At 43.9% G+C, this 26,903-nt stretch overlaps 1 protein-coding gene across 2 annotated transcripts; it reads right to left on the minus strand.

The window, feature by feature from the left end:
* Positions 1 to 193: 193 nt before the first annotated feature.
* LOC135506836 (tropomodulin-1-like) lies at positions 194 to 26,792 on the minus strand. 2 transcript variants are annotated; one of them, XM_064926232.1, is made up of 11 exons: positions 26,485 to 26,792; positions 14,919 to 15,129; positions 13,029 to 13,185; positions 10,080 to 10,196; positions 8,215 to 8,304; positions 7,582 to 7,712; positions 7,037 to 7,144; positions 6,432 to 6,575; positions 4,528 to 4,672; positions 2,924 to 3,048; positions 194 to 2,473 (listed from the first exon to the last, which is right to left on the minus strand). In XM_064926232.1, exons 2-11 carry the CDS (start codon positions 15,042 to 15,044, stop codon positions 2,471 to 2,473), a joined length of 1,146 nt encoding a protein of 381 aa, XP_064782304.1. In that variant the 5' UTR covers positions 15,045 to 15,129; positions 26,485 to 26,792; the 3' UTR covers positions 194 to 2,470. The 2 variants fall into 2 exon arrangements, with proteins under 2 accessions (XP_064782304.1, XP_064782305.1); XM_064926233.1 differs by lacking the exon at positions 2,924 to 3,048.
* Between the last annotated feature and the right edge of the window lie 111 nt (positions 26,793 to 26,903).

The following is a 26,903-nucleotide window of genomic DNA, read 5'->3' on the forward strand; positions in this document are numbered from 1 at the left end:
TTGGCAGCAGCTGTTGATCCCGTCATGGCACAAGTCTCATTGGGGGTATGGCTGACTGGAATTGTGTAGTTCTCTCAACCTTCCCCTAGAGGGCGGTGTTATAATTTTCAACCTCCCCCAGAGGGCGGTGTTATACGTGGTTTGGTGCATAGGCCCAGAAGCGTAAAAACAGTACAAATATCACAGTACACAATACTTTCAAACCCGATTTATCCATGAACAAACAAACAACAATAATGTGAACTATCTAACAAAAACATACTCAATACTCAAGCAAATACTGTAGAGAAGAAACAACAGCCAGGCAAGGAGAACACAGTCATATTCAGCAGTAGTTCATACGGGGATGGGTTGTTGTACACACCATAGTTGTCCCTTTTGACCATACAGGAATATACCTAATCAGGAGCGTCATGCTCTTTGAATCTGAGGGGGCACGTAATCCCCCTCATCCATCCTTCATCCAATATAATATATATTGTTTATTTTACATGGATTTAATGACAGGATATTGAATTTAGTCATCAGTGCTCCCCTGACACCCCTGATACACGGCCACATTGCAACAATACCCGAAGGAGTGTTCATTAAGGAATAATCTCATAGGACCTTACAACAGGCAGGAAAAGTAATTTTGTCTTCATGCTTTTTCTTGGGCTTTGATAGGCTACAGTGATGACAGTGAATTCTTAGTTTGCACACTTTTTGGGTTGCAGACACATTCAACTAAGAGTATTTCTACCAGTGTAACTGGAAAAAGGGGAGGGGGAATGCTGCAACTCCCTTTACTGTGTAACCCAAGTAATAATTGAACATAATCGACCATAACTTGCCATGATGACAAGTCATCACATCTGTCGGGTGTAAGTACTGATTCAGTCAACCCACCCTCATAGAGACAGCCACTAAGAGATGGTCCTAGATCAGTTTGTCCATCAGTGACCAATACAGTTGTGAACAAACTTCTAATATATACTGAGTGTACAAAATATTAGGAACACCTTCCTTATGAGTTTGACCCCCTTTGGCCCTCAGAACAGCCTCAATCGGTCTGGGCGTGGGCTCTACAAGGTGTCGAAAGCGTTCCACATGAATGCTGGCCCATGTTGACTCCAATATTTCCCACAGTTGTGTCAAGTTGGCTTGATGTCCTTTGGGTGGTACACAAGGGAAACTGTTGAGCGTGAAAACCCCAGCAGCGTTGCAGTTCTTGACACACTCAAACCGGTGCACCTGGCACCTACTACCATACCCCGTTCAAAGGCACTTAAATCTTTTGTCTTGCCCATTCACCCTCTGAAAATGGTACACATACACAATCCACGTGTCAATTGTCTCAAGGCTTCAAAATCTTTACTTAACCTGTCTCCACCCCTTCATCTACACTGATCTGAAGTGGATTTAACAAGTGACATCAATAAAGGATCGTAGCAGATATCGACTTTGTCACAAAACTGATCTAGAACCAACGCTTAGTAGTAACCTCTCTCTGTGTAAGGTTTGACTGAGAAGACTTAAACTGAATTGAGATCAGTAATACTACAGAATTTACACAATAGAGGACAAACTGATCTAGGACCAGCTTGTAGTGGCTGTCTCCATGGGGTAAACTTGGACAAACAAACAACTTACACCCCAAAGTGTTTTTAAATCTGCAACAATTCCTCTGAACATAGCTTCTATGTAACTGTTATGTGCCTTTGCTTACAGACAGTGTGAGTTGCAGACTAAAAACGTATCTTATATGAACCTCACACTGAAAAACATTACGTTAAGTGGTTGCGAAATGCTGAAATACATAATGTGGTACTAACGTCATAACCAAGTTAAGTAATTTACATTTGAGTCATTTAGAAGACACTCTTATCCAGAGTGACTTACCGGAGCAATTAGGGTGAAGTGCCTTGCTCAAGGGCAAATTGGCAGATTTTACCCCACCTAGTCGGCTCGGGGATTTGAACCAGCGACCATTCGGTTACTGGCCCAATGCTCTTAACCACTAGGCTACCTGTTGCCCATGGCACGTGGTACAATATACCTTATGGTTGTAACACCATTTAATCTTCCACCACCACAAGTTCATCTCCAGTAAACAAACTAACAACAAAATAAATACTTTCTGAATAGGTGGGCTGCTTCTCTATGTCACAATTACCAGATAATATAATTACCGAAGATATCTAAACCAATATCAGTAGAAAACTGTGAGAGAAACAATAGTACAATAGTAGATCAACTCCATGCCACAGTAGGAACAAGCTTTGCCAACGGCCCTGACATTCGAATTGGAACGATTTCGGTCATCGCGGAGGGGTAGAGGTTAGGGTTGGGGAAAGCAGGGGTTGATGGGATATCTGTTGGAGGGCATCTGGCTGAATACGGGGCTGGGCGGGGCCGGGCAGCGCCTGACGGCGCTACACGCTTGTCCGACACTTGGGGAAGATGGGACCGCCTTCAAGCCTTCTCTTTCTTACTGTTGTCAGAGAAGAAAAAATAGAAATTAGACAAACTATTAAAACATATCAGTACCTTCTGAGTCTTCGGTAACATCACGTTTTATTCAAACACAACAAATACTTGACTCAAAGGAATGGCAATGAAGGAAGAGTTTGAAGTAAGAAAAGCAGCTTGAAAGAAAGCAGAAAAAAACCTGTTCCAAAGGTTTGTAAGAGGCAGTTTAGAATAAAATAGCTCTAACTGCAAAAAGCCCTTAAGCAATCAGTCCTACAGTGAAGACCCACTTAAGAACTCAAGAGCTACTGGAGAAAGATTGCCAGATCTGCCAATGTTGGGAAGAGAAGAGATGACGAGAGATGATGAGGAGGAATGGAAGGCACAACGCAGGGAGTTGTGGGTAGAACTCAAGGAAAAGAAGCAAGAGAAGGCTGAAGAGGTAGGACGAGGACACAACGGCTGTCTTTACTTTCTTGGTCTTGGGCTTGGTGAGTTTCGGCTTGAACTTTTTACCAAATGCCCTCTCCAGTTCCGGCACGGACAGAGTGAGAGTAAAGGAACCGTCCGAGTGATGATCGGATCGGATTACCCGAGCTGCAACACAACAGTGGTAAACACATAAAACACACACACACACACACACACACACACACACACACACACACACACACACACACACACACACACACACACACACACACACACACACACACACACACACACACACACACACACACACACAAGCACTATGAGTGACCAAGACGAGAGCGGCTCATGCACATCTTTGGTGGAAGAGTCACCGAGTAGATAGAACTGGTACCATGCTGTGTTCAAGAGAAATGTCATCATCATGATGCAAAACAACCCGATGACACACTGATGTTGGTGCGCAAACTAGGTCAATCATTTAGTTCCAAGAGATTAGTACAAGACCATCTCTTATTTTTATACAGCCTTTGTACAAGACCTGACATGTCTTTGATCATGTGTTCTGGACCCCAAAACATGTAGCCCGATGACTCACACTAAGTTCTCCCGCTGCTCTGTCGTTCGCTATAGACTTTAGTCCGAGACTGCCGTCACTGAAGTCGTTTGCGGTGATGATGGGCGTTGCACTAAACAAAGTCATCACCGATTGGATCGTCTCTAACCAATCAGGATATCCAAACCAATGATGAATTTTCAAACCGCCACTTTACCCAACTGTGTTCTGGCTCTGGCCCAACCCATGGGTCTCTGGACCAATCAGACGGTCCCGAATGTGTTTGCATTCAGGGATGGGTCAGGGAACTACTCAGATCCAGACTCATTGAGGAGAAATAAGGAACGTCCTACAGCGTGGAGCGGCACAGCGTTTGGCCAGAGTAAGGAGTCTGGGTAGCCAGGCAACAACACAAGTCCCCGAATAGACCCATTTGAGTGCACATCCCAAATGGCATCCTGTTCCCTATATAGTGCACTACTCTTCACCAGAGCCCTACTGTACAGGTTAGTGAACTATAAATGGAATAGGGTGCCACTTGGGACGCAGCCCATGTCTCTAGTGGTGTCTCAGCTGTTGTGAGGGATCACACTGGGAAGTCTGGGAGCGTTTCACTGGAGCACCACTTTAGTTCTAGTGATGTCATCTTCCAGGAAGGGATCCAAACAGCCGAGCGTTGTGATTGGCTTGGCTCCTCCCATTATTTAGTTACGTTAAACAGTGATGGTGAATTAAGATGGATTACTACTGGGTCTGGAATTACATCTGACGCATGCTCTGCACCTTCTCTAGCAGGTTTTATTAGTTCAACATTGTTTTGGAAAATGGAGTGAGTGAGTGAGTGAGTGAGTGAGTAAACATCTCTAAGATTGTGAGTGTCGATGGGAGAGAAACAGTGAGTATAACAGAGCGATTTTAATCTATTGTGAGTGAGTGAGTTAGTCTTTGAACCTCAATCTCAGTCAGGTTGTTAGCATTAGGGCTAGCAGAACTTCCATCTCAGTCAGGTTGTTTGCTTCAGCTCGAGCAGAACCCCCATCTCAGCCAGGTTGTTAGCATTAGCATTAGCATTAGCAGAACCATCATCTCACCCAGGTCGTTGTTGTTCATCATGGCGTTGGAGCCCCTCAGCCTGGGGCCCTGCTGGGTAAAGTGGTAGCCAAACTTCAACAACGTGGTGTTCTTCTCCAGCATGCTGGCTATCTCCATCTCCACCTTGTTACCTAGCGGCTGGCTCTGGAGGAAGGGGAGAGGGGGAAATCAGACCTGGATTCAAATAGCATTTGTTTCCTTACAAATTGAGCATTTGATTGAGCCTGTCTGCTCTGTCAGATGGGCAGCTTAAATAATTGGGGTAAAAACTGGACATAGAAGGAATCACCCATCGGGTAAAACTGGTTGAAATGACGCCATTACAAACCAATTTACAACCAGACATTACGTCATGTAAACCAGTGAACCTAGGTGATTTCCCAATGTCCTGTTGGAAATAACTGGTTACAATGCAGCCTTTTCTGGTTGTAAAATGGAGTCATTTCAACCAGCTTGTCCATGACTCAGCACAATTAATAAATGAAGGCGAAGTTGTTAGTCATGTGTCTAAATATAAAACCTTACGGAATCAAAGAGATTCAGCACAGTTTATGTTAGGAAAAAATGATTCACTGGCAAGAGGTAGCCCAGCGTGGGCAAAACTGGTTGAAATGAGGTCATTGCAACAACCAGATTTCAACCAGTTTTGGCTGCAATCTGGTTAATCAGGTTGCAAGGATGTCCTTTCAACCAGTTTTGCCCACTGGGAAGGAATAACGGCTACTAAGTGTTCGCACTAGCACCAATATCACACCACAATGAATCAATCGAGTGATTAGCTTTTTACAATCTGACCCTGTTGAAACAGTAGACTCAAGTGGTCCTTGTGATGTCTTATTGTAACTGTCTGGGCTGGGCACTGTGACAGCAAAAATAGGGTGATTCCTCATGAAACCAGGACAAAATAAATATTGGGATTTCATTGGGATTTTCACAAAATGTTTTCCATAGAAAGGTCCTTTGGAGGAAGGATTGTCAACATATTTGACATTTGTATCTTTAAGCATCATTGAGAAATAATTTGTAGAAGTTGTAATATTTGTGAAATTTTGGCAGTACCCAGGCCTCCTTTACACTGTATGTCAGTAGAATGGACCCAGGCCTCCTTTATATTGTCTGTCAGTAGAATGGACCCAGGCCTCCTTTACACTGTCTGTCAGTAGAATGGACCCAGGCCTCCTTTATATTGTCTGTCAGTAGAATGGACCCAGGCCTCCTTTATATTGTCTGTCAGTAGAATGGACCCAGGCCTCCTTTATATTGTCTGTCAGTAGAATGGGCCCAGGCCTCCTTTATATTGTCTGTCAGTAGAATGGACCCAGGCCTCCTTTACACTGTCTGACAGTAGAATGGACCCATGCCTCCTTTATATTGTCTGTCAGTAGAATGGACCCAGGCCTCCTTTACACTGTATGTCAGTAGAATGGACCCAGGCCTCCTTTATACTGTCTGTCAGTAGAATGGACCCAGGCGTCCTTTACATTGTCTGTCAGTAGAATGGACCCAGGCCTCCTTTACACTGTCTGTCAGTAGAATGGACCCAGGCCTCCTTTACATTGTCTGTCAGTAGAATGGACCCAGGCCTCCTTTACACTGTCTGTCAGTAGAATGGACCCAGGCCTCCTTTACACTGTCTGTCAGTAGAATGGACCCAGGCCTCCTTTACACTGTCTGTCAGTAGAATGGACCCAGGCCTCCTTTATATTGTCTGTATGTAGAATGGACCCAGGCCTCCTTTATATTGTCTGTCAGTAGAATGGACCCAGGCCTCCTTTACACTGTCTGTCAGTAGAATGGACCCAGGCCTCCTTTATATTGTCTGTCAGTAGAATGGACCCAGGCCTCGTTTACACTGTCTGTCAGTAGAATGTACCAATAACGATTGTTCTGTATTTTATTGTACCTGGTTGTCGATCTTGAGTTCCTGCAGGGTTGTGTTGGACTGCAGTGAGGCGATGAGAGCCAGGATACCCGTCCCTGTGATGAAGTTGGATTCTATATTCAGACTCTTCAGTGTGGTGTTCCCCTTCAGCATCTCTGCCAGAGCCTGAGACACAGCAAATGGGGACAGTATATTTATACGGGCTATAATTAAACCCATATCTGAAATGGCACCATTTTCCCCCATCTATATTTTTGACCAGGCCACAGGCCCAGGTATTTGATTTTTAATTTTACTAGGCAAGTCAGTTAAGAACAAATTTTTATTTTCAATGATGGCCTAGGAACAGTGGGTTAACTGACTGTTCAGGGGCAGAACGACAGATTTGTACCTTGTCAGCTCGGGGATTCGAACTTGCAACCTTTCGATTACTAGTCCAACACTCTAACCACTAGGCTAACCACTAGGCTACCCGACTATGGGAGGCCATTTTGTTTTTTAAACTGAATTTCCAGATGGAGACGACTTCGAATGAAGACTTGGAGACGTGTACATTCACATCGTCTGATGTAACTGTTACAGTATGCGTGTAGGGGATTTGCTCCAGACACAACAGCAATACTCACAAAGGCTACAGGATCATTACTCCTGGTTCCCACAAGGCTGAAGCGTTCCACTGCAGTGTTCTCCGTCAGGGCGTCTGCATAGGCCTTCAGCGTCTTCACTGGAATGTTCTGGAACACAAGAGGCTTCAAATCAATAAAGCCACACACACGGCGCCACTGTTTAAAAAAGGACTGACTACAAATGCATTTGAAAAGACTGGAGAATAACCTAAATCAAATGTTGACTCCAGGGTAGAGGTTTGCCCTGACCTCTTGAAGTCAGACTGAGAATAGTGTGGTACATGTGTGTCTCCTATGGGGGTCCCGTGTGGCTCGGTTGGTAGAGCATGGCACTTGCAATGCCAGGGTTGTGAGTTCGATTCCCACGGGGGGGACCAGTACAACAAAAAGTTGGAAAATATATGCACTAACTATTGTAAATCAGATAAGAGCATCTGCTAAAAACAACAACAAAAAATGTACAAATGTTTATGGTAGAAGGACATAATGACATCATATAAATCAATTATACTGACTTGTGCATGTGAATCAATATAATGTAGCACCTTGATGTTGTTAAGGTTGACCTCCAGCAGGTCAGGGTCGTTCCTCTGCATCCTCAGCAACGTCTCCTCCACGTCAGTAGAGTTGGGCTGCTCATCAGGCACAGGCTTATACTGAGTACACTGGATAACGCCTACAGGAAAATACGTTAGTAACAATACCTATATCATGTATATATCAGTAATAACAATGGCACTCAAGGTGTTGAAAGAAAAAAATATTATTTGCAGCACTTACTTTGTTTGGCTGAACAAGCATGTCTTTAAATTATATTATTTAACGTCAGAAAGGTTGCAACGGAGGACTGTAAAAGTCAGGAAACAGGAACATTTTGGTCCAGTTCTCTTTGAACCTTTGACGTTGGTTCTGTTCATGTTTGATTTGTAACTTCCCTGAACTGTCTGAAACACGTACGCTTTGGTGCCACTCTTTCTTAAATCCACTTGAAAAACAAAACCCTAATAAGTACAATACATGGTAGGATAAACAGATGAATCATCGTTAAAACGATGCCTGAAAACTTTGGCACTTACAGGAGGGATACACACACACACACACACACACACACACACACACACACACACACACACACACACACACACACACACACACACACACGCACACGGTACACTTACTGTTAAGGCCTTGTTTGTTGACTATATTGCTGCTGGCCAAAGCCTCGTAGTACTGCTGGTTACTCATCAGAGTGTGCATTCCCAAAATGGCTGGAGGGAGGGAAGAGAAGAGATGGAGAGACGTACAAAAGGAACGAAAAATAAAGTAGAGAGAAACAAAGGAGAGAGAGGGGGGGGGAACAGAGACAGGGAGAGAGAGTATACATTGTGTCAAATGACGTGAACACTGAAGGATAAACACCGAAGAGTTGACGTGGGTGTGAGTGCCAACGCTCTCCTTAGTTCAGCACATTGTGTTTACTTGGCTAAGATAGCAGACAGGACACCCACAAGTGGGCCTTGAGGGCTGCCTTGTTCAAACTCGCAAACATCCAAGCCAAACTATCGGCTCGCAAAACATCTCACACACAGCAATAGATAGTCGTCCCTGTCATAGCCAGACATACAAAAGAACAACACGTGCATCGATGCCAGCGCCTGCAAGTCATTATTAAATACATTGTTTAAATAGCATGTGTCACTGTTGCAGACGTCACACAATGCAGACATTATTCTCCCTGTCTTGGATGGCCTCTGCTGCCACAGTTAGAACGGGCTTCTATGAATCGCAGGAACATGCTTGACTAGTCAATATGTTCTTGATTATCGCAAAGATCCCTGTTTTAGCTTTCATTTTAATCTTAGTTTTAAATGTTTTATCTTTGCTTTCACCCCCCTCTCTTTTGCTGTACAGAGTCCTTGTGTTTTTGAAAAGCGCTTTAAATCAAATGTAATATCAGTAGTAGCAGTAGTTTTATCTTGTGTCCAGTTTGATGGGAAAACTCGAATAAAATGTGCTTTCTGGACCACCGTAGATGACTTGGAGCCAGTACAAATGAACAAATGAGAGTGAAAAGATAGCAGTTCAGCAGAAAAGCAACGAAAAAATGAAGCAAGTGTATTATTTTCATCTGTCAGTATGACAGAGAGTGTGAGAACAGTTAAGTTATCTTTGAGATAAACAACGGAGAACGAGCGGTCCACTTTAAGCAGCCGTGAAGAGTTAGTTGGTAACTCATCATGAGCAGGTTATGGATTAATTACAAACCATTGGATATGTCTGGAAGGACCAAAACAAACGCTGGCAAGCAAACCACTTGTCACTAATTAACACTAACACTTAGTGAAGCGGAGAGAAATACAGGCCAGATAACGTGCAGCTCGCGTTAGGGCCGGGACGATTGTAACGTATGAACCAGGAGCACCGAGGCAAAAATGAAAACACGAAGCATTCCAAACTCTTTGGTCCTTTAAAAACCTGTTGTATATAACATTTCATGTGCTATAGCTTGGAAAAGAAATAAATAAATAATGGATGACAATATAATGAGGTTTGTTTCCAACATTAGGTCTGTCTTCCTAAAGAAGTTAAATTCGCTTCGTGTTTCTGTTTCCTTGCCCACGATGCCATTGACTACTGCTATCGTCCCGGCCCTAGCTAGTGTGTGGGCTGGCAAATACCGCGGCAGCTTGTCACAAAGCCCAGAGAGAGGGCAACCATGGTGTCCAAACAGCAGTGAGGAGCAGCAATGGAAGGGGTGATGACGATGACAGGATATGGAGGGGGACAGGGAGAAGGAGGAGAAGAAGGGTGGGATCACTAGACGGGATAGAGAAGAGTTAGAGAGGAAAGGAGGACGTTACTGACGGAGGAGTGAACCGCGAAGCTGATTTCGTGTCCGGGATTGTTCTCAAGTGACTGTTTGGTGAGCGTGGATTTAAACTTATTCGCTGAAGAAGGTGAATCGACTGGAAATAAAACAGGAACGGTGACAACAGAAAAGATGTCAGTCTGTAAATGGGTGTGAAGGTTTGTGTCTTTCTACCGGCAATGTCGCAGATCTCAGCGTCGCTGGCGTTGGCCAGTGCCTCCTCCAGCTCTGGCTCCAGAGTTACGTTCTCCATGATGGGGTCCACCACCTTCTTAGGTATAAAGACTTTACCTGGAAGATAGAGGACAATCGTTAACACAGTACATGCCACTATTCATCTCAGCTAGAAGAGGACTGGACACATCTCAGGGCCTGGTTCCGCTCTAGGTTTCTTCCTGGTTCCTGCTGTTCTAGGGAGTTTCTCCTCGCCACCGTGCTTCTACATCTGCATTGCTTGCCGTTTGGGGTTTTGGGCCGGGTATCTGTAAAGCACTTGATGACAACTGTTCATGTAAAAAGGGCTTCATAAAATACATTTGATTGATTTGATACATGTATTACTACTACTATTCGTACTAGTACGACGACTACCAACCCACTACTATACCAGCTCGTTTCTAATTCCATTTTTTTATTGGTAATTTGACTGCAGGAAAGCAGAAACATCAATACCCCGATAGTGAAATCGACAGATCATTACCCAATAGTAGCCAACTACCATTACACAGTGAACATGACCGTACGCTCTGTGAGGAAAACTTCCATTTTGTTTTCCATCTACGTTACACCGACCGACAACGGAAAATACAAGGCTGGTATGCAATATCACATTACGTCACTGGGCACTTTTCATATCGTCACTCAGAGTGAGCTGTCAAAAGCCAGGCAGCCTGTCTGGACAGACGGTGGAGCGAAGACCTTCTCGAGTTTTACCCAGCCACGTCTGACATGTAGCGCCCCGCGTCACGCTGCCCCGGCCAAGCTGCCCCGGCCAAGCTGCCCCGGCCAAGCTGCCCCGGCCAAGCCTCAGAACACCGGAACAGGATTATGTGAATGAACACTGAGGGGAGGAAGGCTGCAGTGACAGGCTGTGTGTGTGGTCCAATTATCGACCGTTCTCCCAAAGTTTGCAGACTGTGCACTTGTCTTGCACACTCCCTGTCATGGAAGGAATCGTTGGCTGGATGGGAGTTGATCCATAACGGGAAGTGTGCAAGTGCAGACTTTGGGATAAGAGAGTTGGGACACGGCCACAGTTCACCGTTAGATCAGGGGCCATATGTATCTGATGTCGGATCAGGTTATTCCCTGTCCATGTAATCATATTCATTTGGATCTAAACTGCTAAACCGATCATAGATCAGCACTCCTATTCTGAGACACTTTATGAATACAAGGTCTGAGGTCTTATTCATAGCCGTCACAGGTCCAGGATCAGCTACAGCAGCGTCCGCCCTGCTGGCCTTGACTGTAGCCTGGATGATCTGTTCTGGGGTCTGACGAACCAATGGAACGAGTGGAGCCGTTCCAACTTTCAACTGGAAAGTCACCTCAACTTCAGGCTAGCTGCCGGGTGCCAGGATGTAGCAGGATGTTCGTCTCTGTGGTTGGTCGGTACCTATCACCTATCAGGCTTGGCTGAGACACAGTGCTTGCTTGAGTGTTTGAGATCGACTGCACAGAATCAGAGATCTACAAATCACCTTGCATCCCAAATAATACTCCTTATGTGATCAAGATTAAAGATTCCGGGCCTTACCTCACTAAAACTGATCCCCCCCAGACGGTACGCTGTCTGGCGGACCCACAGAAAGACAGGCTGATACCCAGCAGGCTACATCTACACCTGAGTGGATCTGGGATGAGTCAGCTGGCACCAGGCCCTGCTTTCTACCTGGATACGTCCAGATATAAGGAAGGACGAACTAGAGGACTCTGTTGCGGCTGGCCCAGTTTCCCAGAACCAGACTGTCTGAGATCATAATTGGTTTGATAGGTAGGCAGACTCAGCTCAGGCAGTTTCGTAGCTGGATATGTCCAGACAGATGCAAGAACAGATGAACCGGCATACAAACTGGGTTGCGACTGGGTCCAGTTTCCTGGAACGAGCTATTGTCTGAGACCACTGATTGGTCCTGATGGATGTAGGACTTTAGGCCTTTAGTTACATGGCTGTAATGTTCTGAAAGTATTAGTATCTCGGCATGCTGACAGGAGGGTTCACCTCACAAGGTTATTATCACAGCTTGCATGTCCCTGGCCACGGTCCATGTTGGCCTCCAGCCACTTCTCCTAGCCAAGCTAGATCCTATCCCCTATCCCTTCTGTTCATAGATCTGACAGGATTTCATGTAAACAATATGTAACCCTTATTTTACCAGGTAAGTTGACTGAGAACACATTCTCATTTACAGCAACAACCTGGGGAATAGATACAGGGGAGAAGAAGGGGGATGAGTGAGCCAGTTGTAAGCTGGGGATGATTAGGTGACTGTGATGGTATGAGGGCCAGATTTTGAATTTAGCCAGGACCACTACTCTTACGTTAAGTGCAATGGGATCTTTAGTGACCACAGAGCGTCAGGACACCAGTTTAACGTCCCATCCGAAAGACAGCACCCCACACAGGGCTATGACCCCAATCACTGCCCTGGGGCATTGAGAACTTTGTTTTAGACCAGGAAAGGAAAGATTGTCTCCTACTGGCCCTCCAACACCACTTCCAGCAGCATCTGGTCTCCCGTCTTGGGACCAACCCTGCTTATCGTCAGAAGCAAGTCAGTAGTGGGATGCAGGGTGGTATGCTGCGGGCCGATAGGGGGATGGATACACCCCACAAGTGGAGATTATGCCATATTGGTAAAACCTATCTGGAGTATGAACCAAAATGAAACTGGGCTCCTACCACACTTCTCAATGAGGAAACTTGGAATTTTAGATTACTTTTTAGATTTTTTTCTTGACTGAATTGAAATAGAACTGACCCCAACCCTGGTTGGGGGTCGGCACGGCACAGCGTTACGCCAGTGCTCAGATCAGATCTAACAGGGTCCTACCTCTCTTCTCTCCAGTGAAGCACAGGCCTATAGTGGTATTCTATCATGCTGGGAACTGCGGTCATACCTCTCTTCTCTCCAGTGAACGGAACCAGGTCCTCCTTGTCAGGGTGTTCCTTGGCCTGCTTCTCCAGGTGGGCTACCAGGTTCTCTCTCTGGAAGGTTCCGGTCGGCGCCTTCTTGGTCTGATCCTTCTGCCTCATCCCGGCCGGCAACAGAGCATTCTAAAGACAGGAAGGATTTATCATTGGCCGATAATGTTAACAACGGGTTGTACTTACACTAGGTAAGAGGGTATTCTAACCACAGGGAAGGATTGTCATTGGCCAATAATTATAGCAATGGGTGGGATTGCACTTGTTTATACACTACATTTTTCATCCACTCTCATGGGATAGCCGAATGTAACAGTGAAAGGACACACACACCATCACGAACTGTGTTAAAATAACACTAACATAAATAACAAAGGCAGTTCCCAGACAGCTATTCTTAGACCGCAGCACGCTAAACCAGGTCCATATTATAACGATAGACCGATATCTTGTCTTAGCTTTCAGCACCTATTAGTGCACTGGCCACTTACAGACAGCGTAGTATTTATACCTGACATATCAGTTTAACTCTTTAACGTGGCTCTGTGGGAGATCTGGAAGATATCGTCAAAAGTCAAGGAAAGACGACAAGCACCGCACGAGCACGCGCACACACACACACACACACACACACACACACACACACACACACACACACACACACACACACACACACACACACACACACACACACACACACACACACACACACACACACACACACACACACACACACACACACACACACACACACACACACACACACACACACACACACACACACACACACACACACACACACACACACACACACACACACACACACACACACACACACACCTCTAAGCCTGGGCTGGCTCTCCTGGTATTGTAAGCATCCAGACTTGTTGTGAGCCGTCAACCATTCATCATAACCCTATTACAGCTTGTGTCGTCAACACCTCGACGGAAGAGCTACTTATGAATAAAGATGAAGTCAAGCACCGCCGCATCACACACTATTATTAATATATGATAGGCATAACTTAGCATATATTATAAATAACAGATGAGGTTTAAACTCTGAGAAGTTGCTGTTTTTCTCAACGTTCCCTGGGAAGTTGGTTTTGGAAGTTGGTTTGAGGATCACTGTATTGTTTAGACCTAGAACTGCATATTTGAATTGAATATACAGGGATATGATATATAGGGTAATTTATGTTATCAACGTGATATGACAGGTTAATATGTTCGTGCCCTATAAGAATGTCAAAAGGTTAAAGGACAAAATGTCAGTAATGAAATCTGAAATCAATCTGACCAACTTGCGCAACGTCGTCATCCAACAACGCTTCCAGCTGAGATCTCCTCCTGACCAAGTTGGTTTGAGTGTCATTTGTCAGTCTTAGTCTGTGGGAGAATCTCAATTGCAAATTCCTCACATCCTCGCTTCCATCTTAAAACCCATTGGATGAGAAAGCCAGAAGTCCCACCCCTCAGAACATCTCCTCCAATGGGTTTTGAGGAGGTGAGGCGAGAGGACGCAAATGAGATTCTCCACGTCTCTCAGATGTCACCCAAATGCTTATATAGTGAGATATTTTAAACCAGGGCTCTGGTACACCTGTAAACCTTAATATCTGAGCGTTATACCATGATCTATTGCATAGAGGGTTGCATGTTTGATTTAAGGATCCTTTTGTAGTCCTAGATTTTTTTTACGTGATAGCGTGATTTAATGCACTATCCTGCTACCGACCTCTCATCTCTGTTGAGCTCGTAAAAAGATACATGTTTTAGATTGCGTTGGGATCGAACTCCTAGCTCCAGATAAACAAGACACACACACACACACACCAAGACGATCAGCGTTTAAGACTTACGTCAGGATCTAACTCCTCCAGCTCATCCTCCAGCCTCTGTAGCTCTTCCTCTGAGAGTTTCTTCAGTAGTTCATCCTCGTCCACATCCCTGTAGTTCACCACTTCCTTCTTATAGGAGGTGGACATGGCGGCGCGATAGAATCACAGCGACTCCCCAAATAACGTAAAGAAAAAGGCAACTAAGTGCCCAGCGATGTTTTCAAAAGGAAGTCTGCAAGAACGTGGACGACAAAAACAAACGAGACAAGGTTTAGTCAACATGATTTGATTGGTCAACCAGCTGGATCCTAAATTAGGGCATAAGTCATAAGGCAGTCCTACAGTATATCCAGTTAGACCTACTGAGTCATAAGGCAGACCTACTGTATATCCAGTTAGACCTACTGAGTCATAAGGCAGAACTACTGTAATCCAGTTAGACCTACTAACTGAGTCATAAGGCAGACCTACTGTACATCCAGTTACACCTACTGAGTCATAAGGCAGACGTACTGTACATCCAGTTAGACCTACTGAGTCATAAGGCAGACCTACTGTACATCCAGTTAGACCTACTAACTAAGTCATAAGGCAGACCTACTGTATATCCAGTTAGACCTACTGAGTCATAAGGCAGAACTACTGTAATCCAGTTAGACCTACTAACTGAGTCATAAGGCAGACCTACTGTACATCCAGTTAGACCTACTGAGTCATAAGGCAGACGTACTGTACATCCAGTTATACCTACTGAGTCATAAGGCAGACCTACTGTACATCCAGTTAGACCTACTAACTGAGTCATAAGATAGACCTACTGAGTCATAAGGCAGACCTACTATATATCCAGTTAGACCTACTGAGTCATAAGGCAGACCTACTGTACATCCAGTTAGACCTACTAACTAAGTCATAAGGCAGACCTACTGTACATCTAGTTAGACCTACTGAGTCATAAGGCAGACCTACTGTACATCCAGTTAGACCTACTGAGTCATAAGTTGTACATCCAGTTAGACCTACTGAGTCATAAGGCCTAGACCTGAGTCACTGTACATCCAGTTAGACCTACTGAGTCATAATGCAGACCTTCTGTACATCCAGTTAGACCTACTGAGTCATAAGGTAGACCTACTGTACATCTAGTTAGACCTACTGAGTCATAAGGCAGACCTACTGTACATCCAATTAGACCAACTAACTGATTCATAAGGCAGACCTACTGTACATCCAGTTAGACCTACTTACTGAGTCATAAGGCAGACCTACTGTACATCCAGTTAGACCTACTAACTGAGTCATAAGGCAGACCTACTGTACATACAGTTAGACCTACTGAGTCATAAGGCAGACCTACTGTACATCCAGTTAGACCTACTAACTGAGTCATAAGATAGACCTACTGTATATCATTAGACCAGTTAGACCTACTGTACATCCAGTTAGACCTACTGAGTCATAAGGTAGACCTACTGTAGACCTACTAGTCATAGTTAGACCTACTGAGTCATAAGGCAGACCTACTGTACATCCAGTTAGACCTACTAACTGAGTCATAAGGTAGACCTACTGTATATCCAGTTAGACCTACTGAGTCATAAGGCAGACCTACTGTACATCCAGTTAGACCTACTGAGTCCCTACCGTACTAGTTAGACCTACTGAGTCATAAGGCAGACCTACTGTATATCCAGTTAGACCTACTGAGTCATAAGTCAGACCTACTGTACATCCAGTTAGACCTACTGAGTCATAAGTCAGACCTACTGTATATCCAGTTAGACCTACTGAGTCATAAGGCAGACCTACTGTACATCCAGTTAGACCTACTGAGTCATAAGGCAGACCTACTGTACATCCAGTTAGACCTACTGAGTCATAAGGCAGACCTACTGTACATCCAGTTAGACCTACTGAGTCATAAGGCAGACCTACTGTACATCCAGTTAGACCTACTGAGTCATAAGGCAGACCTACTGTACATCCAGTTAGACCTACTGAGTCATAAGGCAGACCTACTGTACATCCAGTTAGACCTACTGAGTCATAAGGCAGACCTACTGTACATCCAGTTAGACCTACTGAGTCATAAGGCAGACCTACTGTACATCCAGTTAGACCTACTGAGTCATAAGGCAGACCTACTGTATATCCAGTTAGACCTACTGAGTCATAAGGCAGACCTACTGTACATCCAGTTAGACCTACTGAGTCATAAGGCAGACCTACTGTACATCCAGTTAGACCTACTAACTAAGTCATAAGGCAGACCTACTGTACATCTAGTTAGACCTACTGAGTCATAAGGCAGACCTACTGTACATCCAGTTAGACCTACTGAGTCATAAGGCAGACCTACTGTACATCCAGTTAGACCTACTGAGTCATAAGGCAGACCTACTGTACATCCAGTTAGACCTACTGAGTCATAATGCAGACCTTCTGTACATCCAGTTAGACCTACTGAGTCATAAGGTAGACCTACTGTACATCTGTATATCCAGTTAGACCTACTGAGTCATAAGGCAGACCTACTGTACATCCAGTTAGACCTACTGAGTCATAAGACCTACTATATCCAGTTAGACCTACTAGTCATAAGGCAGACCTACTGTACATCCAGTTAGACCTACTGAGTCATAAGGCAGACCTACTGTACATCCAGTTAGACCTACTGAGTCATAAGGCAGACCTACTGTACATCCAGTTAGACCTACTGAGTCATAAGGCAGACCTACTGTACATCCAGTTAGACCTACTGAGTCATAAGGCAGACCTACTGTACATCCAGTTAGACCTACTGAGTCATAAGGCAGACCTACTGTATATCCAGTTAGACCTACTGAGTCATAAGGCAGACCTACTGTACATCCAGTTAGACCTACTGAGTCATAAGGCAGACCTATCATCCAGTTAGACCTACTGAGTCATAAGGCAGACCTACTGTACATCCAGTTAGACCTACTGAGTCATAAGGCAGACCTACTGTACATCCAGTTAGACCTACTGAGTCATAAGGCAGACCTACTGTACATCCAGTTAGACCTATCCAGTTAGATCCTAGTTAGACCTACTGAGTCATAAGGCAGACCTACTGTACATCCAGTTAGACCTACTGAGTCATAAGGCAGACCTACTGTACATCCAGTTAGACCTACTGAGTCATAAGGCAGACCTACTGTACATCCAGTTAGACCTACTGAGTCATAAGGCAGACCTACTGTACATCCAGTTAGACCTACTGAGTCATAAGGCAGACCTACTGTACAGACCTACTGACCTACTGTACATCCAGTTAGACCTACTGAGTCATAAGGCAGACCTACTGTACATCCAGTTAGACCTACTGAGTCATAAGGCAGACCTACTGTACATCCAGTTAGACCTACTGAGTCATAAGGCAGACCTACTGTACATCCAGTTAGACCTACTGAGTCATAAGGCAGACCTACTGTACATCCAGTTAGACCTACTGAGTCATAAGGCAGACCTACTGTACATCCAGTTAGACCTACTAGTCTGAGTCATCCAGTTAGACCTACTGAGTCATAAGAGACCTACTGTACATCCAGTTAGACCTACTGAGTCATAAGGCAGACCTACTGTACATCCAGTTAGACCAGAGTCATAAGAGACCTACTGTACATCCAGTTAGACCTATACTGAGTCATAAGCAGACCTACTGTACATCCAGTTAGACCTACTAACTGAGTCATAAGGTAGACCTACTGTATATCCAGTTAGACCTACTGAGTCATAAGGCAGACCTACTGTATATCCAGTTAGACCTACTGAGTCATAAGGCAGACCTACTGTATATCCAGTTAGACCTACTGAGTCATAAGGCAGACCTACTGTATATCCAGTTAGACCTACTAACTGAGTCATAAGGCAGACCTACTGTACATCCAGTTAGACCTACTGAGTCATAAGGCAGACCTACTGTATATCCAGTTAGACCTACTGAGTCATAAGGCAGACCTACTGTACATCCAGTTAGACCTACTGAGTCATAAGGCAGACCTACTGTACATCCAGTTAGACCTACTGAGTCATAAGGCAGACCTACTGTATATCCAGTTAGACCTACTGAGTCATAAGGCAGACCTACTGTATATCCAGTTAGACCTACTGAGTCATAGGCAGACCTACTGTAGTCCAGTTAGACCTACTGAGTCATAAGACCTACTGTATATCCAGTTAGACCTACTGAGTCATAAGGCAGACCTACTGTACATCCAGTTAGACCTACTGAGTCATAAGGCAGACCTACTGTATAAGGCATCCAGTTAGACCTACTACTGTACTGAGTCATAAGGCAGACCTACTGTATATCCAGTTAGACCTACTGAGTCATAAGGCAGACCTACTGTACATCCAGTTAGACCTACTGAGTCATAAGGCAGACCTACTGTATATCCAGTTAGACCTACTGAGTCATAAGGCAGACCTACTGTATATCCAGTTAGACCTACTGAGTCATAAGGCAGACCTACTGTATATCCAGTTAGACCTACTGAGTCATAAGGCAGACCTACTGTATATCCAGTTAGACCTACTAACTGAGTCATAAGGCAGACCTACTGTACATCCAGTTAGACCTACTGAGTCATAAGGCAGACAGATATCCAGTTAGACCTACTGAGTATATCCTAGTTAGACCTACTGAGTCATAAGGCAGACCTACTGTATATCCAGTTAGACCTACTGAGTCATAAGGCAGACCTACTGTACATCCAGTTAGACCTACTGAGTCATAAGGCAGACCTACTGTACATCCAGTTAGACCTACTGAGTCATAAGGCAGACCTACTGTATATCCAGTTAGACCTACTGAGTCATAAGGCAGACCTACTGTATATCCAGTTAGACCTACTGAGTCATAAGGCAGACCTACTGTATATCCAGTTAGACCTACTAACTGAGTCATAAGGCAGACCTACTGTACATCCAGTTAGACCTACTGAGTCATAAGGCAGACCTACTGTATATCCAGTTAGACCTACTGAGTCATAAGGCAGACCTACTGTACATCCAGTTAGACCTACTGAGTCATAAGGCAGACCTACTGTATATCCAGTTATACCTACTAACTGAGTCATAAGGCAGACCTACTGTACATCCAGTTAGACCTACTGAGTCATAAGGCAGACCTACTGTATCCAGTTAGACCTACTGAGTCATAAGGCAGACCTACTGTATATCCAGTTAGACCTACTGAGTCATAAGGCAGACCTACTGTATATCCAGTTAGACCTACTGAGTCATAAGGCAGACCTACTGTACATCCAGTTAGACCTACTGAGTCATAAGGCAGACCTACTGTATATCCAGTTAGACCTACTGAGTCATAAGGCAGACCTACTGTACATCCAGTTAGACCTACTGAGTCATAAGGCAGACCTACTGTACATCCAGTTAGACCTACTGAGTCATAAGGCAGACCTACTGTATATCCAGACCTACTGTACCTACTGAGTCATAATCCAGTTAGACCTACTGAGTCATAAGGCAGACCTACTGTATATCCAGTTAGACCTACTGAGTCATAAGGCAGACCTGTACATCCAGTTAGACATCTAACTGAGTCATAAGAGACCTACTGTATATCCAGTTAGACCTACTGTCATAAGGCAGACCTACTGTATATCCAGTTAGACCTACTGAGTCATAAGGCAGACCTACTGTACATCCAGTTAGACCTACTGAGTCATAAGGCAGACCTACTGTATATCCAGTTAGACCTACTGAGTCATAAGGCAGACCTACTGTACATCCAGTTAGACCTACTGAGTCATAAGGCAGACCTACTGTATATCCAGTTAGACCTACTGAGTCATAAGGCAGACCTACTGTATATCCAGTTAGACCTACTGAGTCATAAGGCAGACCTACTGTACATCCAGTTAGACCTACTGAGTCATAAGGCAGACCTACTGTATATCCAGTTAGACCTACTGTATATCTGAGTCATAAGGCAGACCTACTGTACATCCAGTTAGACCTACTGAGTCATAAGGCAGACCTACTGTATATCCAGTTAGACCTACTGAGTCATAAGGCAGACCTACTGTACATCCAGTTAGACCTACTAACTGAGTCATAAGGTAGACCTACTGTATATCCAGTTAGACCTACTGAGTCATAAGGCAGACCTACTGTACATCCAGTTAGACCTACTGAGTCATAAGGCAGACCTACTGTATATCCAGTTAGACCTACTGAGTCATAAGGCAGACCTACTGTATATCCAGTTAGACCTACTGAGTCATAAGGCAGACCTACTGTACATCCAGTTAGACCTACTGAGTCATAAGTGAGACCTACTGTAGTCATAAGGCAGACCTACTGTACATCCAGTTAGACCTACTGAGTCATAAGGCAGACCTACTGTATACATCCAGTTAGACCTACTGAGTCATAAGGCAGACCTACTGCAGATCCCTACTGAGTCATATCCTAGTATCCAGTTAGACCTACTGAGTCATAAGGCAGACCTACTGTATATCCAGTTAGACCTACTGAGTCATAAGGCAGACCTACTGTACATCCAGTTAGACCTACTGAGTCATAAGGCAGACCTACTGGTTAGACCTACTAGAGTCATAAGGCAGACCTACTGTACATCCAGTTAGACCTACTGAGTTAGACCTACTGTATATCCAGTTAGACCTACTGAGTCATAAGGCAGACCTACTGTATATCCAGTTAGACCTACTGAGTCATAAGGCAGACCTACTGTACATCCAGTTAGACCTACTGAGTCGTAAGGTAGACCTACCGTATATCCAGTTAGACCTACTGAGTCATAAGTTAGACAGACCTACTGTATATCCAGTTAGACCTACTGAGTCATAAGGCAGACCTACTGTACATCCAGTTAGACCTACTGAGTCATAAGGCAGACCTACTGTATATCCAGTTAGACCTACTGAGTCATAAGGTAGACCTACTGTATATCCAGTTAGACCTACTGAGTCATAAGGCAGACCTACTGTATATCCAGTTATACCTACTAACTGAGTCATAAGGCAGACCTACTGTACATCCAGTTAGACCTACTGAGTCATAGACCTACCGTATATCCAGTTAGACCTACTGAGTCATAAGGCAGACCTACTGTATATCCAGTTATACCTACTAACTGAGTCATAAGAGACCTACTGTACATCCAGTTAGACCTACTGAGTCATAAGGCAGACCTACTGTATATCCAGTTAGACCTACATAAGGCAGACCTACTGTACATCCAGTTAGACCTACTGAGTCATAAGGCAGACCTACTGTATATATACCTACTAACTGAGTCATAAGGCAGACCTACTGTACATCCAGTTAGACCTACTGAGTCATAAGGCAGACCTACTGTATATCCAGTTAGATCTACTGAGTCATAAGGCAGACCTACTGTATATCCAGTTAGACCTACTGAGTCATAAGGCAGACCTACTGTACATCCAGTTAGACCTACTGAGTCTAAGAGTCATAAGGCAGACCTACTGTATATCCAGTTAGACCTACTGAGTCATAAGGCAGACCTACTGTACATCCAGTTAGACCTACTGAGTCATAAGGCAGACCTACTGTATATCCAGTTAGACCTACTGAGTCATAAGGTAGACCTACTGTATATCCAGTTAGACCTACTGAGTCATAAGGCAGACCTACTGTACATCCAGTTAGACCTACTGAGTCATAAGGCAGACCTACTGTACATACAGTTAGACCTACTAACTGAGTCATAAGGTCGACCTACTGTACATCCAGTTAGACCTACTGAGTCATAAGGCAGACCTACTGTATATCCAGTTAGACCTACTGAGTCATAAGGCAGACCTACTGTACATCCAGTTAGACCTACTAACTGAGTCATAAGGGAGACCTACTGTATATCCAGTTAGATCTACTGAGTCATAAGGCAGACCTACTTTACATCCAGTTAGACCTACTGAGTCATAAGGCAGACCTACTGTATATCCAGTTAGACCTACTGAGTCATAAGGTAGACCTACTGTATATCCAGTTAGACCTACTGAGTCATAAGGCAGACCAACCAGCAAAATCCAAACACCACATTGATCCAGGAAATTAGAGATGAGAAACTATTGGTAAACACCAATAACGTGATGTGTTGGATAAACACTGAAAAGTGGGCCCTTGACTCACAGAAACTAACTTGTGTTGCTTAACATTCTGGAATGTCCAGAGATGTTTGTGCCTGGTGCCATTAAAATATTTCAAAAATGCATTAAGAATGCTGTTTGCCGGTCCAACAACACTTCAGCCAAATACCTTAAGGCAGAGTTTTTTCTCCAAACGCTGGGTGGGGTCGGATCTTATTTGTGGGTTGTGTCCCAAGCCCAGAGCATGGCTAGAAACATCCCTTACCCTCCAATGTCTGCAGATCTGTAAGGTTTAATCAATATAGTGGACGCTTCACCACCACATTGCTTAGCCCCTATACTTACCGAGACAATTCAGATCTGCAAACATCAGAGGTTTAGGAGCAAGGAGGAGGGAGCAAATTGGGACAGGCTTGATGGGTCACGTAAAAAAAATGCTACAATCTTTATTTGGGTCAAAATAGACATTTGAGAACCCCTGCCGTTGTACTTAACTTCCGACAGTAGTCTACTTGGCTTCACAACAAAAAACAACAACTAACTTTCGGTGAGGATCACGACATGTATCATGACCCGAAAAAACCCATCTTGAAACCACTGCTTTAAGAAGATGGGCCTACAGTACTTTTCTTTCAACAAGGGTGTATTCATTACGTCTTAAAACGGAAACCGTTTAAGAAGCAAACGGAACAAAAACGGGGAATGACCTACTTGAATTTGTCCAAAAGAAACTCATTTTCGTTGCAAAACGTTTTCCATTTGAAGTAAACGGTTTCTGTTACAAAATGCTTTGCAACAGAATTGGAGTAATGAAGCCTGGCCTGCCTCCTAAACCCTGATGGGGAACAGCTGATAAAAACAGCTCCCCTGTCACTCCCAGTCTGCTGTCAAACAGGAACATATTTATAGAGAGGCCTGGTTTCTGCTGTAACACTGCATGATTATGAACACAATGATGGTGTCTCGTAGTTTCCTAGCTCATGGTTATCGTACTACATTTAATATACAGTTGAAGTCGTAAGTTTACATACACTTAGGTTGGAGTCATTAAAACTTGTTTTTCAACCACTCCACAAATTTCTTGTTAACAAACTATAGTTTTGGCAAGTTGGTTAGGACATCTACTTTGTGCATGACACAAGTTATTACTCCTATATTTGTTTACAGACAGATTATTTCACTCATCATTCACTGTATCACAATTCCAGTGGGTCAGAAGTTTACATACACTAAGTTAACTGTGCCTTTCAACAGCTTGGAAAATTCCTGAAAATTATGTCATGGTTTTAGTAGCTTCTGATAGGCTAATTGACATCATTTGAGGCATCTGGAGGTGTACCTGTGGATGTATTTCAAGGCCTACCTTCAAACTCAGTGCCTCTTTGCTTGACATCATGGGAAAATCAAAAGAAATCAGCCAACACCTCAGAAAAATTATTGTAGACCTCCACAAGTGTGGTTCATCCTTGGGAGCAATTTCCAAATGGCTGAAGGTACCACGTTCATCTGTACAAACAATAGTACGCAAGTATAAACACCAATGGACCATGCAGCAGTCATACTGTTCAGGAAGGAGATGTGTTCTGTGTCCTATAGATTAAAGTACTTTGGTGTGAAATGTGCAAATCAATCCCACAACAACAGCAAAGGACCTTGTGAAGATGCTGGAGGAAACAGGTATAAAAGTTTCTATATTCACAGTAAAACGAGTCCTATATCAACATAACCTGAAAGGCTGCTCAACAAGGAGGAAGCCACTTCTCCAAAACCGCCATAAAAAAGCCAGACTACAGTTTGCAACTGCACATGAGGACAAAGATCGTACTTTTTGGAGAAATGTCCTCTGATCTGATGAAACAAAAATAGAACTGTTTGGCCATAATGACCATTGTTATGTTTGGAGGAAAAAGGGAAAGGCTTGTGTAACCGATGTGAAATGGCGAGCTAGTTAGCGGTGGTGCGCGCTAATAGCGTTTCAATCGGTGACATCCCTCGCTCTGAGATCTTGAAGTAGTCGTTCCCCTTGCTCTGCAAGGGCCGCCGCTTTTGTGGAGCGATGGGTAACGATGCTTCAAGGGTTACTGTTGACGTGTGCAGAGCGTCTCTGGTTCGCGCCCGGGACGGGGCGACGGACTAAAGTTATACTGTTACACTTGCAAGCCGAAGAACACCATACCAACCGTGAAGCACAGGGGTGGCAGCATTATGTTGTGGGGGTTCTTTGCTGCAGAAGGTACTGGTGCACTTCACAAAATAGATGGCATCATGAGAAAGGGAAATTATGTAGATAAATTGAAGCAACATCTCAAATCATCAGTCAGCAAGGGGGCCTACAAACCAGCTCTGTCAGGAGGAATGGGCCAAAATTAACCCAACGTATTGTGGGAAGCTTGTGGAACGCTACCCGAAACGTTTGACCCAAGTTAAACAATTTAAAGGCAATGCTACCAAATACTAATTGAGTGTATGTAAACCTCTGACCCACTGGGAATGTGATGATAGAAATCAAAGCTAAAATCACTCTATTCTGACATTTCACATTCTTAAAATATTGTTGATCTAACTGACCTAAGACAGGGAATTTTTTACTAGGATTAAATGTCAGGAATTGTGAAAAACTGAGTTTAAATGTATTTGGCTAAGGTGTATGTAAACGTCTGACTTCAACTGTATATGTAATCATTTAGCAGAGGTTCTTAACCAGAGCAACTTAGCGCACTCATCTTAAGGTAGCTAGATAAGTCAACCACATACAATAAGTACTACTTACACATACAGCACAAATTGTAATACATTTGGCTAATACAAGTGACATTCAAGAGCTCTACACTTGTTGACCTAGGCCTAAAACCTAAATCTATCTAACAATGCCTGAATTGACAATCTTTTCAAAGTTATTTAGAGTTCCCAGTTGATCGAATATAATAATACTTATGTTAACTGCAAACAATGTTATACTATATTTGGAAAGAAAGAAGAGGAGTTGGGAGATAAGGACAATTACAAGCGTTCTAAACATTAACTTATCTATTTCTGGAGTTGATATAAAGCAGGCCAGGCAGCAAAATAATGCGAAGGTTTTTGTTATTGGGTAGTAGGCCTGCAATACGTTAGTATTATTTTCAAATTAAGTACACTTCGATTGTTCTTTAACAAGCCCTAGGTTAACAAGATAGGTGGGGAATTTATACAGCTGTCATTCAAAGGCAGATTCAATGACGGGTGAAAATGCGAAGAACGCATAACTTTGCATTATTAATACTAAAATTAATACATTGTTCTTTCAAAGTAAAACAATACTTTTTAGTTTTTTCCACACTTCGAGTGAACACCAGTTACTTTGAAGCTTCAGTCTGGGTTAAATCATGGGATATGGCAAAAGATCTTTATATGCAAATGATTCGTCAAATGTTGTATTTAAGGACTTTTCTGTTAGAACAAGAAGTTATTTCGTATGCACGTACCTCCTCCACTGCTTATCCGGGCTATTTATAGCGAACGGGTCCCGCTTTGTGACAGTTGAATACTTTGACCAGATATGGATTCTTTTAGGGCCAGTCGAGTCACACTAGAGTCGCTTCATACAAGGAAAGTAAAGTACCGCGCAACCAAGCGGAAAAATAAGTTTGATATCCGTACGGATATCCTCGAATGTTGTCAACGGCAGCCGAATTGAAATCCTTAACTTTGCTTACAACTTGTCTTTCAGTGGTTCGCGTAATGTAGTACAACACTCCCACAAAGGCAAAGTGAACTCTCCGACCGCTACTCCTCCTCACCCGGCACTGCCAGTCAAGTGATGTCACACACTTGTTCTCCAGGCAAGCGCGCTACATGGACAATAAATGATACAAGCGCCATTTACGTTACCAGTAGTAGACAT

The sequence above is a fragment of the Oncorhynchus masou genome, chromosome 20, assembly GCF_036934945.1.
Source record: "Oncorhynchus masou masou isolate Uvic2021 chromosome 20, UVic_Omas_1.1, whole genome shotgun sequence".
Classification (NCBI taxonomy): domain Eukaryota; kingdom Metazoa; phylum Chordata; class Actinopteri; order Salmoniformes; family Salmonidae; genus Oncorhynchus; species Oncorhynchus masou.

Coding starts and splice junctions, on each gene's coding strand:
- LOC135506836 (XM_064926232.1), bottom strand. CDS start 15,044: ATGTCCACCTCCTATAAGAAGGAAGTGGTGAACTACAGGGATGTGGAC. Junction 10,197..13,028: donor GTTCACTGGAGAGAAGAGAG/GTATGACCGCAG, acceptor TCTATCTTCCAG/GTAAAGTCTTTATACCTAAG. Junction 6,576..7,036: donor GTAATGATCCTGTAGCCTTT/GTGAGTATTGCT, acceptor GCTGTGTCTCAG/GCTCTGGCAGAGATGCTGAA.